Source organism: Python bivittatus, unplaced genomic scaffold (genome assembly GCF_059951505.1).
Source record: "Python bivittatus isolate LINGU-HERP-01145 unplaced genomic scaffold, Pbiv_v1 ctg000330_np1212, whole genome shotgun sequence".
Taxonomy (NCBI): domain Eukaryota; kingdom Metazoa; phylum Chordata; class Lepidosauria; order Squamata; family Pythonidae; genus Python; species Python bivittatus.
This window is the reverse complement of record NW_028277058.1, coordinates 33720215-33738955: the sequence shown is the minus strand read 5'-3', so window position 1 is coordinate 33738955 and position 18741 is coordinate 33720215. Positions and strand designations below refer to the sequence as shown.

The window sequence follows — 18741 nt, the reverse complement described above, 5'->3', positions numbered from 1 at the left end:
ATCCTATCTAAAAAAAGTGTTATTCTATTTATTTTCTTCATATCATATTGTAAAAATGCTTTCCCACATGGATAAAGTGTGGCTTTTTACAATTTTAAGCAACATTTTAATACTATAAGGCTTAAAGTGGTATTAAAATCGTAATTTACCTGTTTAATCCAGTCCAAGTTTAACAGCAACTAGGAAAAAGCTGGAAAATCAGAGCTCCTCTAATATTGCAGCTCTCAGCTATGAAAGAGAGAGAAGGTAACAATCAGTTTCGGAAAGATTAGCTCTACAATGAACATGAGCCAATGGTATACAGGTAGTCCTTGGTTAATGGCCTCAAGTGGGGCCGGAATTTAGGTCACTAAGTGATGCAGTTGTTAACCAAATCATCACGTGGCCAGACCTGATTTTACAACCTTTTTTGCGGCAGTCATTAAATGAATTACGTGGTTCCCCATTGATTTTGCTTGCCAGAAGCTGGCTAGGAAGGTCAAATGGCGATCACATGACTGCGGGGGTACCACAATGGTCATAACTTTGGGCACTGGTCGTAAGTCCTTTTTTTTATGCCAGTGTAACTTTGAACAGTTGCTAAATGAATGGTCGTTAAGCGAGGACTACCTGTACTGGACCTTCTAAATGGAAAATGTTTTTTGGCAATGTATTAACAGGGACATAAAAGTCCAAATCATGGGAAGCAATTGTCCCACTTTACCAGCCTTGGTCAGGCCCTACTTAGAATACCGTGTCTAATTCTGGGCACTGCAGTCTAAAAAGAATAATGAAGGAAACTGGACTAAGAGGAATGGTTAAAATGGATATGTTTAGCCTGCAGAAAAGAAGACCACAGGGAGAGATATGATAATAGTTTTCAGATATCTAAAGGGCAGAGCTATCTGTAGGATCTGATGCTTTTGTCAAAATGATGAAAATATTGTCATACCATCATACTGCAAACTATCCCTTTTATACCTGTTGCTTATACAGATACATTGCTTCTAGTTGTCCTCTCTTGACTGTCCTGCAGATGTTTTGCTGGGGAAAGAGTAGATTTGTTTTCAGTTACAATGGAGAGCAGGACTGGAACCAATGGGTTGAAACTACAGAAAAGTAAATTCAGCTTAGATATTAGGATAAATTTCCTGCCAATAAGAGCTATCAACCAGTAGAAGAGCTTACCTTGTGAAGTGATGTTCCTTTTTACTGAATATCTTCAAACAGGACAGACATCTGTCTGAAATGCTTTAGGATGATCCTGAACTGAGAAAAGATGAACTTTTCTGTCCAACTCTATGATTTTATGATGTATACAATGTCCCCTAAAGGTGTGCACAGAACAGAAAATTCTCAAGTTTGAAACAAAATTCTGCATCTCAAAAGTTCTGTTGAACTGTTTTGAACTGGCTGTGGTTTCATAAAACAAAATTTGAACCAATTTGGGTGTTCTGTGCTTTGAAACAAAACTTGAAATAATTTCAGGTGTTTTGGCCAGGGGAATACAATATAGATTCAGAACAACCCTCATAGGCTGAAAAAATCCAGACAATTATTAGATGGCAATCAAGAGAAATTTGCTGCTGTTTAGTGGTCATCTGGGTTTTTGAACTCAGGGTTCATCAGTGTGCCCTGGGGTTATGTTGATTGAAAGAAATATGATGACATTGCAAGTAGCTGACTCTCACACAAGACACAACCATTTCAAATCCATTACCACCTCTAGGGCAAGAGGACATCTGGGTGGAAACTATTAATTCCAATCAAATTCATTAAAGGATTCCTTGAAAAAGGTTTTAAATAAACCTCTTCTAAATCTATGTTGTCTACACCTAAACCTAAGAAAGAAACATGGACTGCCTTCCTCCATCAAATGTATAGGTAGTCCCTGGGCTAAGAGCACCCAGTTTACAGATAACCCATAGTTAAGAACAGAGCCTATTGTAGCAAAATTCAAGTTAAATACACAATGATTCAAGTTAAATACACAATGGTTTGAGTTAATTACACAATACTACTTATACAGTATTATACAATAATACTATTCCAGCTTACATACAAATTCGACTTAAGGACAGACCTTGGGAACAGAACTCGTTCTTAAAACTGAGGACTACCTATACTACAGATTGCTTCCCTCCATCAAATGTACTGCAGATTTACCATTTTTCTTTTTTTTTATTGGCTGATAGGAAGGCAGGCAGGCAGGGAGCCAAGCAGGTTGGCTGGCTGGCCGGCCGGCCTACTGCCCAGGAGGGACACTCCATTCTGAGACACAGTTAATCCCTCCCTCCCTGGCTGGTAGAATTTACAAATCAAAATTGTACTCTTTTTCCCATTTACAACTTGACCAATATTTATGAGTGAAGTGAAAGAGAGTAGTGCATAAAGATGCACAAACACACAAACCTGATGTTACCCCCATCATTTCACCAGCTTTTCTTTTGAAGCTACATAAATGATAGTTTCAGAGGTTTTTGAAGACTTCGCATATGAAGTCAAGCTTGTCCACAGCAATTTTCACAAAAAGCAGTAGTAGCTTACATTTTGTCCAGGTTTTGTGATCTTTTGCTGGCCAAAGCATCACTTCTAGGTTATATGTGTTTGTACTATGAGTATATAGGGCATCTATATGTATATAGATAGATGGCCCCTATCAATAGTGTTGTGAGCAGGGCAGGGACTAGATAAACCCACTTGGAAACTCTTCCAGTGTGAACTACACTTAGTGATGTTACCTAAAGAGACAAACAGCAGGTGAACCATATGGAAATTATTCTAATATGAGCCATATTCAATGGCTTGCTTGGGGACTGAAAGGTGCAGCCACATGAAATCTCCAGTGTGCTTTTCCCAAGTGCCATAAACTAGTCCCAATATGACTTGCTCCAGTGCTCCAGGTGACTGGCTCAGAGTATGACCCAGGTGAATTGGTATCTTAGGAACAGCATTCACCCTTTACTATTGACCATATCTTTGAAATGGGCAGGCTCCGATCACTGGTCTGAAGAATGAGGTAGGGGACTAGCCCTCAGTCCAGTGGCAGACTGGGGAAGCTGAGCAAGGAAGACAAGTTGCCCCAGCAAGTCAAAACCCAGGCATGAGTTATCATTACATCACCCATTCTAGAGAATAGGGTCACTTTGTGTGAGATGGGCAACCATATACATTTGACAAATAAATATCTTCTCAGGATGTTAGTTTGTGGGGCATAAGATGTACTACTGGCACTGGGTGCCCAAAACTGGAGTGGGTCCATCCCCTCACTTTCTTCTGGCTTGCAGGTAGTACAGAGTGGAGTTCTCTGTGCTTTTGGCTGAGCCAGCAGATCTCTCTTCTCTTGGCAGTCTACAGATACTCTGTCCAAGCTTGAGGTTGGTACATTTGGGCCTGCCAAGGAGAATCCAATGCCATCGTTACAGCTTTGGCTGTTGTTTTGGGGAGAAGCTGCTGCTGGATAACCCAAATCCCTCCACCTGGCTGGAATCTAGTCTTCTCTTTTCACATCCAGTAGTTCCCCCAACCAGAGGAAAGCAGCAGCATGGGGGATTTCCCCCCTCCCCCCACCACACACCTTTGCTATTAAGTGACACAGGCTGGTAAACATAAATGCTTGTGTGGAACCCAAAGGCTTCAGCAGCTGCATAAGTACAGTATAAAGTTTGTCTGCCAAGACTCCACTGTCCTCAGAACCCAGCCTCTCCTGACATTCATCCAAGCATTTTTCTGAGAAAAGAACCAAGGGCAGAACCTGGCTCAGCATGGCTGTTCTTGCACTTAAGAGTTTCTTTGTAAATCAGGATGGCTCAAATGCAGAAACTGCTTTGCTGTAAGTTTTCATTCTTGGGAATCAATGAGACACAGACAGGTGTATTGCCATATTTTACAACTATTGTTTAAACAGGCACTTGAACAATAGATAGGTATATTCCACCAGATGGAGATATGAGGTAATAGGTGTCATGGTAGGTGGAGCTCAGTATGGTGCTGAATTAACATCTACTTCTCTTCCAACTCTGATGTACAAGTAGTCTTTGCTATCTGACCACAATAGGGATTGGAATTTAGGTCACTAAGCAATTTGGTCGTTAAGTGAATCAGAGCAGACTTTATTACCTTTTTTACAACGGTCATTAAGCAAATCACTACAGTCATTAAGTGAATCACATGGTCATTAAGCGAATCCAGCTTCCCCAATGGACATTTTTTGCCGGAATTTGCTTAACAACCATGTGATTCGCTTAATGACTGTGGTGGTTCACTTAACGACTGTTGTAAGGAAGGTCACAAATCGCGATCACGTGACCATGACCATGGGGGTTTTAAAGCACTTTTCCCAAGCCGTCATAACTCTGGACTGTCATTAAATGAATAGTCATTAAGCAAGGGCTATCTGTAAATACTAAGCAAACTTACAGCACTTGTTCATTAGGGCATTGGTAGCAATTTTGGTGCCAACAAGAATATCCCATTAGATTAAGAGCATCCTGCACAATCAGATGCAATTTGTGAGCAATGCAACAATGCCAATAAACTGCACATAATGGATTTCTCCTTACATGTTAGACCCATTGTATGTCCATGGTGGCGTAGCCGAGATTTGACAGCCCACAGAGCCAGCTCTCAGCCATTACTGCGCTTGTCTGCTGTGTGAGCCATGTCCAACACTCAGGATGAATAGCATTCCCCTGTGCCTGTGTCCTACAGTATATCACAGGAAATGCTGAGGCCTACCACAGAAAGCATTCTTCATTCTCTCTCCCCCTCCCCCAGTCTGCCACTTGCCACCAGCAAGTTCATATATATTGTTCCCCAAAATTTGGAAACTCATTTCAAATCTAGTGTTAGATTATGTCCCACTTCAGTTCTTCTAGAACTCAAGCTAAGTTTGACATGGGTTGGCAGCATGGTTGTGTGAATGTTGAGTGAGTGGAATCTTTAGTTCAGAAAGTGAAGGGAAACAGCTGAAATCCTGCATTTGTTTATAACTGTTCTGAGTCTCTGGATCAAAAAGAACAACAATTAAAACTGGAGGTGTTAAGAAGAGCCTCCCTGTGGCCCTCAGAGTGACTACAGCTTACAGTGAGAGAGTAATGATGGAACAGGGGTAGAAATCACCAGCTCATAAGCATCCAACAACAGTTCTTTTCCCTGATTAGGCAACAGAGTCAGAAAAGCAAGAAAAAAAATCACTCTGCAGTACATTCCCCCTCTTGTTTGTTTTGAGGCTAATTTGCTGGGCATATGAGGAGTTACGGCCCAAATACCTGCAAAACTAAGTTATATACTTATATATATTATAAGGGGGATTATGTTTCATACCAGCCCATAATTTTGCTGTATGAATGTGGTTAAATACTGGGAAAACTACTAGACGAGCAATGTACTGCTTCAGTCTGGGTAACTGGAGGAGAGACACCCACTCCTCTCCCTTTCTCTGGGCTGCTTGCAGGGGATGCTCTGAGAGGAAGGGAAATGAGAAGGACCATTGAACCCTTTGAATATTCCTCCCTGCCTGCCCAGTGAAGCATCATTCTTTTACTATATGGCTATGCTGAACTGACTTGAAACCATATATAATAGAGAGCAAATAACAGGCATTTAGATATTTTTAAAATTCATTTTTTATTTTGTTTGAAAACAGTAAAAGAAAAAAAGGATAAGGGAGAATTTGCATGAATATTCATCATTTACACATCATTCCATTCATTTTTCATGTCTATACCTATGCCTATACCTACCTATAGTTCTCCTACTGTGTAATTGACCTATTTGCATTTGAGTCAGTGTAGCATTAAAAGAGGAAAAATGGAAATTAAACATGAAGAGTACTATATATGGTACATACCAGTCATATCTTCTACAAATAGAATTCTTGTTCAGATATGGAACAGAGCTAAGTTCTCAAACCATTGTGTAATTGATGGATAAGAGGTATTTGATTTTTTGTAATATTAACCTTTTTGTGATCATAAAAGGACGCAACATCCATTTCCTTTATAGAAAACCACATCACTGTAATGTTGCTCAAGAGAATATGAGTATCTACAAAAAATGAGTCTACAAGACAAGTTCTAATCAAAAGGGAGCAAATATGGCCCAAGACTGTGAACCACTGTTACATTCTGAGCACATCTTCAATAATTAGCTGAATATCTCATTTTATTCCTGAAAAGATGCACTGGTGCTCAATATATACCAGCTAGTTCTTTTTCTTGAATTAATCACTATCTTAAAACTATAGAAATATAACCTAAACATACCAAAATAGTTTTGCACCAATGATGTATTGGACATTCCAATTCTTTATTCTTATGCCTTCCCCAGCACAAGGATGACCCATTAAACCATTACTTGAGCATAAGAACATATTATGTCATCCTCATCTGCAATGAATGCAATTTCAGCCCATCTTTTCTTGCTCTGTGTTAAAAGTAATGATTTTGCACTTCTGCCAGCATAAGCTATATGGTGTGTACCATTACTGCACTTCAATTTGTAGTAGGCAGTGCTTCCACTCTGATTGGCTAGTATGTACTATGGTGAGAATACCTCTCTCCTCCAGTCCCTAGTAGCTCCCCTCTATAGTCATTTCATTGTGGGCTGCTGAGCTGGATGTTCTCCTTCAGAAGGAAACTTACTATAGTGAAATTGTCTTCTTTTCCCTACTGGTGGTGAAATTGTTTGTTTTGTTTTTTGTAACAGTTTATCAATGGACCATTGAAATAGTCCTTTTTCTTTTTAAAAATGGTCTTACAGGGACAATGGTAAGCTGTCTCCAGCCCCCATTTATCTGATAATTAAATATATACTGCAGCTTCTTTTATTCAGTAAGGAAGGGGTAGCCAAAATTAATGGCTGGGTTGTGGCAAGAGATTTGGTTGCTTTGGGACTCCATTCACTGACTGCTGAAGGGGGCCAGTTTCTGTGTTCCTACATCAGGAACAAGAGCAGTGCCAACAAGGTGGGGGGGGGGGAGAGGAGTGTAGGATCTTCTTCTCTTTCCCAAATTCTCAAAGAAGGGGAAGAAGATCCATTCCTCTGGCCAAACGTTTGCCTAGGAGTGAGGTCTTCTTCCTCTGCACAGATTGGATGAAGCTTTTTCTGCCTTGACTTACTTACAGAGAGAAGCCAACTCTTCTCTTTACCACCAAGGGCACTGGAAAGACCATCTCCACTCTGGCAGCTGGTCTCCAAGGCCAGTGAGAATATTGTGTTCCTGTAATTTCCTTTAGCAGCTCTGCTTTGGGTAGCTGTTGTCAACACCTAGTTGGTGTCCAGCAGGCAACTAGGAATGTAGCAGGTACCAACCAAAGCTTACCCGCTACAGGAGAGTCCCCAAGCCTAGTGGGAGGGGATGAGATCCAGGGCTTCCCCCACTGCCTTTTCAAAGCTCCTCCACTGCTGTCTCATCAATGCCTTGACATTGGTCAAAAATATCAGACTTTGCCCCTTGAAATTCTCCCTTCTGTTCCGCTGCAGTCTTTGTTTTGCTTGGGAGCTAAATGACTATTCACTCCAACCTTCTCTGCAAAGCAGCCATTGGAGTTGCAAGCTAAGATAAATGAAACCTTCCTGGGACAATTTACACCCACACCCCTCTGTGCAGCTAAAAAGCCCCATTGAGGTCAGCTGAAGCAGAAGTAGTTGATTGGCTCGTTTGTTCTCTCTTCAAAAACTAACATGCAAATTCCATCTACCTGGAGCCTACTGAGGGAACTAGGATCACAATTTGTATTTGTGTTCCTACATTTGTTTATATATTTAAATATAATTAGTTTCAGCAAAGTTCTCTTCCATTGCTGAGTATGAACATTCAGAAACAAACTGTCAAGTAGAGCCAAGGACTGGAAGAATGTTTATATCTACAAAGATCAGAATCATGCAGGCAATAGTTTTCCTCTGACACTCTAGGGAGGTAAAAGTGATATGTGAAGAATCAGGATAGAAAATTGATGCTTTTGAACTTTGGTGTTGGAGAAGACTCCCAAGAATACCATGGATAGTCAAGAAAGCAAACAAATGGATCATAGAACAAATTACTCCAGAGTTCTCACTTGAGGTACAAATTATTAGGCTCAAATTATCATATTTCTTTATCTGAGAAAGGTAAAAAGAAAGTGAAGAAGAAGATGACCAGCAGCAAGGTAAATAGATTTGATTACAGTGGCAATGGGTACACCATTGGAAGACTTGAAGGGCTAGGTTGGAGACTGATCATCTGGAGCAGGTCTATCTATGTGGTCATTAAAAGTTGACATGACCTGATGGCACATAATCAATCAATCAATTAATGTGATGGCAACAGTTCTGCCTTAATCGAATTAGCAATAAATTTTGTCAGAGTCTCAAGGTCTTCTTTTTCGGAACAGTGAGTGGACATTTCATATTCTCTTTCCTTTCAGGTTTTGGTAAGTGGATTTGAAACCTGTGTAAAATAATAAAGTAGTAGTAGTATCTGTCTGGATTTTGCTTTTCTTAATGATAGTGTAATGATTGTGACAATAATATGTTGAGGGCATTGAGTGAGTTGCATACATATGTGTGATTTTAGTACCACTGACAAGATCAGTGCTTGCTGATGAGTTTTCTGCTGTAAAACAACATGGAATTTTACTAGTGCCCATATACCACTGTCTTCCATTTGGAAACCATTCCCTCCATATTTTTCTACAAATCTCATCAGAGAAAATCCATTAAGAAGGAGAAGACAGATTGTGCAGAATATTTTTATTGGGAGCACTGGGAGCTTATGATGTGGCAGCATCCTCTAGGGCTATTTTTTTTTATCATGAGACTAGATCAGTACAAATGTTACTCCATGGGCACTGGGGCTCAATGATTAGAAAGGCTTTCTTAGTTCTATTTAGACCAAATGAAATGTACAAAACTTTGTTAGGTTCCTCTCAATTACTTTATTAGTAAAGAGATTGCCCTCAGTGCAGTCACTATTTTTTTTCCTCTGGCTCTTGATATTTATTTGGAATATAATGGTGAATCTGGAGATGGATCATAATCAAAGAGATTACGCAAGTTGCCCCTGAGGTCTTAACTTCTGAGGCAATGGAAAGACAAGAGCTTTTGCAATGTAATGGTAATCTGAGTGCTTCAGATATTTTATAAATCATTGCAGAAGAAGAATTAGGCCAGATTTCAGATTTGAATAGTATTATTTTCCAATTATTTCAGGGTTTCATATTAGCAAAGTAAATAACATGGATCTATGGTTTGAGCATCAGATTACATGCCAGTTACTTCTATTTTTTATTGATAAAAGAAGCCTCAGGACCTACAGGGCAAACCTCATTGCTATGATTTTTGGACAGGGAAGACAATGATAACAATATGTATGTTACTGAGGTGCTGTGAGGATTAATTAGCTGTGGCTTGTAAAGTGCTTTGCAGATGAAAAGAACTCTGTGTTATTAAAACAAGATAAAGTAAAGTGTCCTGGAGGGAGAACTGTGGCATTAGCAGGGTTGCACTGATGACCTCATAGGTCTTCATCGTTTCAATGTTTAGAAAAAGAAGACAACATTCCAAGGCATGAATCAGAATATATAAGCAATTCTATTAGCTTGAAGGCTACCATCCTAAGGTTTGAGACTAGCACAAGTTCTTGGAAAAGAAAATAAGAGACACAACTGACCCTGAAGCCTGTGGATTGCTATTTAAATAAAATTAGTATTGACAAAAGAAGTTTTCACTACAGTTCCATATTCTGAAAGTATTAATTTATCTTCATAAATAATAATTAAAATTATTAGAACAATTTATAATTAAAATGATCAGAATAAGAATACCTCAAGCTTTCCTGAAGGAACACCAAGGTGGTAGGAGAGACATCTTACTGCCAAGGATTCTTCCTTATCTTCTTTTTGAATTATTCTGGGGGTGGGGAGCAGGGGGGAAGCTGGTGGAGAGTTCTTTTGGAAAAATGAATGGGAGGCAAGGCAGAAATGAATTTAATTAATTATAATCTAGGGCTTTAGCCAAAATAATTTCACAAGGATCACTAGAGGACATTAATGCCTCATCATGTGATTTTAAGGTAGAACAATAGTTAATGACTACATACCTGACTGTTCTCTTTCTGACCAGATCCTTAATTCTCCCCCAACACTCTTATTAAGTTTTCACAGAGTAAAGGTAAGGATCTTTCCTCAGTGATTACTGAAGTCTGAAACAAATTATAGTAGTACGTTTTGGTTATAACTGAATACCTTTTTTTTTTTTTTGTGGTGGGGATAGTATTATTCAGTGTTAGAGAATGGGCTGAGAAAAAAACTCCAGCCTGATATCTTGGAAAGTCCCTGGCACTCAGTAGACAATGTAGCGCTGTGTAGATCAATAGTCTGTAACTCCATAAGGCAATATGGCTAACGGTGTGTGCCTAGTTATCTCTGTGATTTACATATATCTTATTGAATCTTTTAATTTTTGTCTCATTTCAGGGAGTGTAAGAGCTGAAGATGAGGCCCAGAGCAGAGTGCTATTCTTCAAAATTCTGGCTTGTGCTGGCAGTCTTAGCAACAACAGGTGGTATGGCTTGGGCCCAAAAGAACCACCCCAGCATTGGCATTGCTGTCATCTTGGTGGGTACCTCTGATGAAGTAGCTATCACAGATGCCCACAAGAAGGATGATTTCCATCATCTCTCCCTCATACCTCGAGTGGAACTGGTGGCCATGAATGAAACAGATCCTAAGAGCATCATTACCCGCATCTGTGATATCATGTCTGAACGGAGGGTCCAAGGTGTGGTGTTTGCTGATGATACTGACCAGGAAGCTATTGCCCAGATCCTGGACTTCATTTCTGCCCAGACCCTCACACCCATTCTAGGAATCCATGGTGGCTCTTCCATGATCATGGCGGACAAGGTAAATTATAGGTTCATGCACTGCAAATATTAAGGGTTGTTTTCTGTTATGGTCCTGGATTATAAATGGTGATGGCCAGTGTTCCCATTGTAGATACCATAGGCCAAAGTTCATATCAGTGCAGCAAATATTGTTTTTATCTTACTATTCATTTACCAATGCAATGACTCACAAAATTAGACCATTAAAAAATTATTTACACACACACACACACACACACACACACACATATACATACATATAAAATTAGAGCAAGAGAAAATATGCTGATGGTCTGAAAATTATCTAGACAGACCTTTAAAGATCTTGATTTTTCCAGGTTTTACAAAGCTGCTAGGAAGCTATTGCTCATACATTTTGAGGATATTTTATTTTTATTTTTTAAAAAAACAACAACTCAGATTGTCTTCATATAATGTTTAACTCAAAATATATGAATAGATGGATTACAAGAATACTATCAGTGCAGAATTGATTGAATTGATTAGAGGAGAAAAAAATCATGACTTTTAAAACTGGAAGATACTAGAGATAATCTAAATTTCTTTGACAGCCATAGGACTGATACTTTACATATTATAGATCTGAATTCATGTAAACTAAATCATGGTGTGCTATGAACATAGGTATATAGGTGTACCGTAGAAAAGTGTTTATGTCCATTTTGTATCCCCCCTTTTGTGCATTCTAATGTAATTGTTGCCTCCTTTACTGTATTCATCCTTCCAAATTAATTTGTAGTGCTACTCTGTTATTTCAAATATAGAGACTAATCCCTTAATTACGTAAGTTTTCAGTTCCTATAATCATCTATTCTACTTCTGTGCAATGGTTTCCTTGGATGGAATCTTTCTAGGATACGGATGATGATATATAGTATTCCATTTCCCATTAGCAGAGCTAATGTTGTCCTCTTGGGGTTGTCCACCCTTATCAGGCAAGGGCAATTCTAGGTATTGGCATGGTTTTGCTTTGTTTTGTTTTTGGTATGAAGAAATAGCAAGTCCATAGAGCCATAGAAAGAGGTAACGTCCACTGTCTCTCTCTCGGTCATATCCAATATATAAGATCATGTATATCTCCTCTCTGTTTTAAGCATAAATGGAAGATATAAAGCCATGTTTCAACAGTCTGTAAAGTGATTTACTGAGACACATCCTCTTTTTCCTCCTCCATCAAGCCGGTTACACAGTTGCTGGACTGTAAGAATGTTTCCCCCTCCCCCCCCCTTCATTGCCTTTAGAAGTTTTAGTTTAGTTGTTTCTATGGTGGAGGGAACCCTGCTGGCGATTCAAACTTTCATTTGCAAACAGAGGAAAAATAGTATCAAGACCAAATATTTTGTCTCAAGAACTCAGTTTGATTTGGGATTGAAGGAATTTAATTCTAAGACGATGATGAGAATAGTGGGACTAAAGCACTTAGAACAATGGCTACGTAAACATGAAAAATTTTCGTTTAAAAAATTGTCCTCCTGCCGTAATTAAAATGGCAACATTTGTGATTTCATTTATTAATGGAGGCAGAACACAGCTCTATCAGTGGCTTTTATTTGTATTAGCTATAGTTTGCTGACTCTGGGGAAAGACATGGGAGTAAAGTCCTTTGGTTCTGATTCAGATTTAATAAAAGAAAAACTTCGGTTGTCTGCTAGAGAGTCTTTATGCTACCACTGCACTTTAAAGCAGCTTTAGAGGCTTCTCAGATTAAGCATACAAATTGTCCAATGGTACATCAAGACAGAAGTCAGACTGTATACTTGTCTGGAAACAATGTTGAAAATATTCCCCCCCCCCCCAATTAAAGGAGCCTAGAGGAAACTTTTCCTTTATTCAGTTTGCCTTGACATTTTGTTGCATAGAGAGTATGTTGTGGCAAGGGCCTAATTTTCATCATAAATTCTGGTTGTCATGACTTTCTTTATAGAGAACTCAGATTCCCTGAATTTGATAAATCAATTTCAGTGACTAAAGATACAAAGTATGGGTAGATTTTCTAGTTGTAAATCTAACAAGATAATTTGATTGAGTGAGGACTCCCAGACTTATGCTTCTGCATATCTGTCCCTGTTAATATAAAATATTACTGTAATATAGTGTGTTGCCTATTGCTTCTGATTAAAAATACTCATAGGGAATGGGCTCCAAAGGAAGATAGAATTGGAATTACATGACTGCCAACATTTGTCAGGAGAAAAAAAACCCATAAATTATTTTGATAGAATGAAATAGGTGTACATAGAGTGGTAATGAAAATAACATCTCTATGCTAATCTAGTGTATAAATATTAATTACATAATCAGCAAAGAATCTTGTAGTGCTATAAAGACTAACAGTTTCATTATGAACTTTCTGTAGTCCAGAAAAGTGAACACCATAATATATATATATTTTTTTAAATCTGCGCTCAGTCGTTACCGACTCTGCAGTGACTGCTTGGATGAATCCTTGCAGTTTTCAAGGCAGTTGTTTTTCGGAAGTGGTTTGCCAGAGCCTCCTTCCTAGAGCAGAGCCCAGCTGGCGAGTGCAGGAGGCGGGTTTCCGTTGCTTCGTGCCCTTTTCGGGCGCGCACGGTTTTTTGCGCTTACCGGCAACTGCTCCCAACTCCTTTTTTGCAAGGCGCCGCCAGCATTTTTCCTCCCACCGGAGCGAGAGTCCCCATTTATCTACTCACGTGAGTTTTCGACCTGTTGGGTTGACAGGAACTGGGGAGGAAACAGGAGCTCACCCTGTTTAACGCGAAGGCTGGACTCAAACTGCTGAAGTGTTGACCATTTCTGGCCGGCACTTGTTGTGAAAGTGCTACAAGATTCTTTGCTCTTTTTCCTGCAGCAGACTGACATAGCTAGTCATCTGGAAATTGCAGAAGACATGTAATTTCATGATATATATTTCGTTATGATTGAACAAATACACTTTCAGGTTTAGAATGTAAAAGAGTTGTAAATTTGCATTGATATGTGCCTTTATATAACCATACATTTTCAGAACAAATACTCTTAAAATGCAGGTAAAAAGCAGGGCAAGAAGCAAGTAAAAGCATGAAGAGGGAAGAATATAGGGAGGCAGGCAAGCTCTGAACTAATCATACAGTAGAGGGAAGGCTAAGTAGGTAGTTCCCATGGGAAAGTTGTCTAATATTTAATCCCTTTAAGCCATTGTGCCAGTATATGTACAGCATAAAAAGGGACTGAGATGTAAACATATGAAAAGCTCCATGTCACTTAAAGATAGGATGGATAGCTCAGAGCGTAGGGAGGAAAGACTAGGCTCTCCTTAGCCACCTAGAAATGACACAGTAACTTCCAAAACAACATTAAGCTGTTTGAACAGAATGTGAATATTTCTCTCTTAAAATGTTCAATACATTTATTTCACTATGAGACCCAGAAATGACATGATACATAGAAACATTAAACATTTGTGAGAGGATGGTAACTTTTTATGGACTAACTTGGAAAGCATTTGTGAAAATTATCTTGCAGAGATTTCCACAGGAGAAATGAGGATGTACTCAAAAGGACTCTGACTCCTCTTTTCCTGTGCCCAATAATGTTTGTTTACCATTACCTTCAGATAGTGAGATTTGTTTCCTATATCTTGTCCTGCCTTCATTACAGCAAGAGATATCAGAAGACATACAGTATCAGCTTTTTGGAGTGCACACCCTAAATACAGAGTTAAGTATTTGAAGAGAGGTCTCACTAATGCTTTCCAAGTTAGTTCATAAAAGGTTCCCACCTTCTCACTGCATGCTTAATGTTTATTTATTTATTTTTAAAATAATTCTATGGACATATCATTTCATTATTTCCCAAGTTGTGAAGCCTTTTAAACTCAAGGGACAGAAGAAACAATGAAATGGTTCATTGCTGGATTTTTTTTATTTTTTAAAGTCCGGGGGAAAATCTAGCTAGTTCGGAGAAAGATAAATATGATTTTTTAAAAAATCTGCTGAGTTTTAAACTGGCAACGTTCTGTATGCTAAACAAAGGTCATAGCCACTGCACTATTTCAGCAGTAGTGTGATAGGAAAACTGCAGAGGACATGAGAGATCAGAGCAACTATTGACTCAGCTGAGGGGATGTTCCTTCCTCTGTGAAGTAGCCAATGAACTGCTGTGGTTAGCTTATAAGGGAGTATAATGCTCTGGCCATACTAGATAAGAGCATTTGGGGTGACAAAATGGGAAAACAGTACTTTAAAGATGCAGCAGGAAAGCAAAGGATGTCGAAACTTGCATTCATGGTGAGTAGAGGGTAAATAGAGGATAGTACCATCTGTTCCAGTTGCAAATAATGGTTGCTGGCCTGTTTTGGCAACAGGGCAATGAAGATAAGCCCAAAGAGAGTGAAATCAGCAGTGCCTAATTGAATGGTTATGATTGGCTACAAACAAATGTAATTCACCAATTAGCAGCTATACACTTGCATGGTACATGACCCTCCCTGTCTCCCTGTGCCTGACTGATAATCATATTGATACTTTTGTCACTGCTGGATTGTGACAGCTATTCATTTATGCTACATCACCTTTGTGGGACTATACATTCATATTCAGGTCACAAGGTCTGAAAAATAAGGGTGGGGATGAATTACAGTCCAAGTAAACTGTAAACAACTTCTCTTCCAACCTGTTTTCCTATGAATGTCACAGTTCATATCCCAGGTTTTTCACATGAGTAACTGGAATTTGGAAGTTCATATTCTTTTCTCAAGCTAGGTTGCTACTGAAATGAAATGTGCTTCTAAAACTGTGCATGCTAGATAATTTCTGGCATGGTGGGAAACTTCTTCTGAATGTTTGTTTATCTTGCAGCCAATGACCATTAATTGGGAATAAGCAGTCTTTCTGTTACCCTACAAAATCATTTCCCTTCCAATGAATTATTAAAAATAGCATAAGTACAAATAATGAAGGACTAAAGTTGATTTAACCTGACTGGCCGTATCATGGGGTCTTTTAAATAAATGTCTCCTTCACTTAAGCGTTACACACAACATCTTAGAGCTGGCTTACAGGGTTGAACAGCTTCTGAACTCGCTTCATTTTCTAGTTTATTTCACATTTAGAAGGGAGGTCAGTAGTTGAAGTGAGTATCAACAGTGCTTCATAGCTAAGTGCTGAAATGGATGCAGCATGACATTTTCCTGTTTTGAGAATATAGCTGTTGGATGGTTTATTTCTTTTACTCATTATTCATTTATCCCACATTATAGCTACTGTTGTGTCACTCAGAGGGTCCAACCAGAGTTAAATCTAATAAAATACAATAAACATAATAAATATATAAATAAATAGAAGCAAGCAGATGCAACAGCTAAAATAAAGCATCAGACTAAAACTTATCTTTCTGTAAAACATATGTTGATAAGAAAGTATTCACCCAAACAGAAGAAGGCTATTAGAGAGGATCCAGTATAGCTTCCTAGGTCAGAAACATCCACAACTTAGATACAGTCACTATTTACTTCCTCAAGAGAACAAGGACAGAAAGTAGGTTCCAACCAGTGGGGATGCATGCTGGCATCCATGAGGTTCAAGATACATATCTATTAAAAAGATTGTGATCATGGTTCTGCAACCTCTTAATGTCTGTCTGTCTCCAGCTGAAGAATAACAGTGCTTGCAGATACACTAGCTCTGCCTTTCATTATGCATATCAGTTAAAAAGTCATTGGTTCACCCGCTTCTCAAGAAGCCATTACTAGTCCCAACTATACTGGACAATTTCCATATAGTATCCAATCTTCCCTTTTTAGGGAAGGTGTTGAGAAGATGGTCATGCAACAGCTTCAGAGGATCCTGGATGAAGTGGATTATCTGTACCTCTATCAGTTGGGTTTCAGGCCAGGGTATGGTTCAGAAACAGCATTGGTTGCACTACTGGATGACCTCATGAGTTGTGGAGTTGTGCATCCATCCATGCTCTCCTTGACTTCTCAGCAACTTTTGATACCGTTGACCATGGCATCCTTCTGGAATGACTCTGGGGGTTGGATGTGGATGGCACTGTATTGTGCTGGTTTCCCTCCTTCCTCTGGGGCTGGTTCCAATCAGTGTTAATTGAGAGTGAGAGGTCTTGCCCTGGCCCCTGCTTCCTACAGGGTTTTTTTCTCCACTCCTGTTTAACATCTACATGAAGCTGCTGGGTGAGGTCATCTGCTGCCATGGGATGTGGTATCACCAATATGCTGATCATACTCAGTTATACATCTCTGCTCCTGGTGAATTAAGTAATGCTGTTGATGTCCTGTCTCAATGTCTGGAGGGGTAAGGTTTGGAATGGGGAACAACATGGTTCAGCTCAACCCTAGCAAAACTGAGTGGTTTGGCCTTTGGAAACTTCCAGTTCTGGGGATTTAGCATATCTTGTTCTGGATGGGGTGGCACTGCCCCAAACAGACCTTGTGTACAACCTCCTGGATTCACAACTCCTGATTGAAAGGCAGGTGGCAGTAGTGGCCAGGAAGGCCTTTGTACAACTTCATGTTGTGCACCATTTGCACCCATTCCTGGACCAGGAGACTCTAATCTCATTAATTCATGCCTTGGTCACCTCCCAAATGGATTATTGTAATGCACTCTACATGGGGCTGCCATTGAGGAGCATCCAGAAGCTGCAGCTGGTACAAAATGTGGCTGTGGGCAGTTATGTGTGCTCCTCATTGAGCACACATTATACTTCTGCTCTGTGAGCTGCATTGGCTGCCACTGTACTTCTGGGTTCAATTCAAGGTGCTGGCAATAACCTACAAAGCCCTACGTGGCATGGACTGGGTTATTTGAGGGGCCGCCTCTCCCCAGTTACATCTACCCATTCCATTAGGTCCAGCAGGAAAGGCATGGTCTGTATCCCGTCTGTTAAGAAATGTCATCTGACAGGATCTGGGGGAGAGTCTTTTCTGTCATGGCACCCACCCTTTGGAATATTATCCCCCTGGAGATTAGATTGGCCCTGACCCTACTGGTCTTTTGAAAGGCTGTTTTGTCATCAGATATGGGGATCCAATTGTAGTGTAGAACCTGCTCAATGGTTATATTGAATATTGTGAATATTTTGTATCTTGACTGCTGATTATAGTGGTTTTAATGGTTTTCACATGGTTATACTTTTATTTGTTTTTTGTTTGTAGTTTTCTCATTTTTTTTAATGTTTTTAATTGTTGTGAGCTGCCCAGAGTCATGTATGTAAGATGGGTAGCTATATAAATTGAATGAATGAATGAATGAATGAATGAATGAATGAATGAATGAATGATTGAATGAGCGAGCAAGCAAGCAAGCAAGCAAGCAAGCAAGCAAGCAAGCAAGCAAGCATTTTCTCAAAGTTTCTCCTCAAGGGAACAGTCCTACTAGTTTGATATTCAGTCTTCACTGCTAAAGAAAGAAAAGTCATAAAATACATTGCAAATCTCTAGTCAGCAAGAAGACTGAGTGGCAAGTCAAGCTAGAACAGAGCTCAAAGTAGAAGAAGCTTCTATCATCATTTTACTCATTGCTAGGTTACAAAAGAAAAGTGAATGCAGAAAGTATGGGTAGAAATAAGTTAAGGGGATGGCCTTTTCCCTCTCAGAACAAGTATGGTGTTCTATTGCTAAAGAGACCCATTTTGTCTAGCAGATGAATATCAGACACTGATGTCTGATAGCTCATACATGCTGATTGGCTACTTGTAATCCATCATTTATCTTCTTTAGCATTGTAACTGACTTGGGAATGAAGGAAATATGATCATTCTTCTTCACACTTACGAGTTTGTGCATGTGTATCAATATATCTTGCAAACTGCAGTTCTACTCTTTATAGTTTTACATATACTGATGCTACTTTCAGGAGAATAGATTAATCGTGAGTCTTAATTTGCTCAAGCAG

General features: G+C 39.4%; 1 protein-coding gene across 1 annotated transcript in view; it reads left to right on the top strand.

Moving 5' to 3' along the window:
* Nucleotides 1-10454: 10454 nt before the first annotated feature.
* The window catches only part of GRIN2B (glutamate ionotropic receptor NMDA type subunit 2B), a 222320-nt gene continuing 214033 nt past the window's right edge, over nucleotides 10455-18741 (top strand). Inside the window, exon 1 of the mRNA XM_088141546.1 lies at nucleotides 10455-10865. Coding sequence (XP_087997672.1) covers nucleotides 10455-10865 — 411 coding nt within the window. The remainder of the gene's footprint in view (nucleotides 10866-18741) is intronic.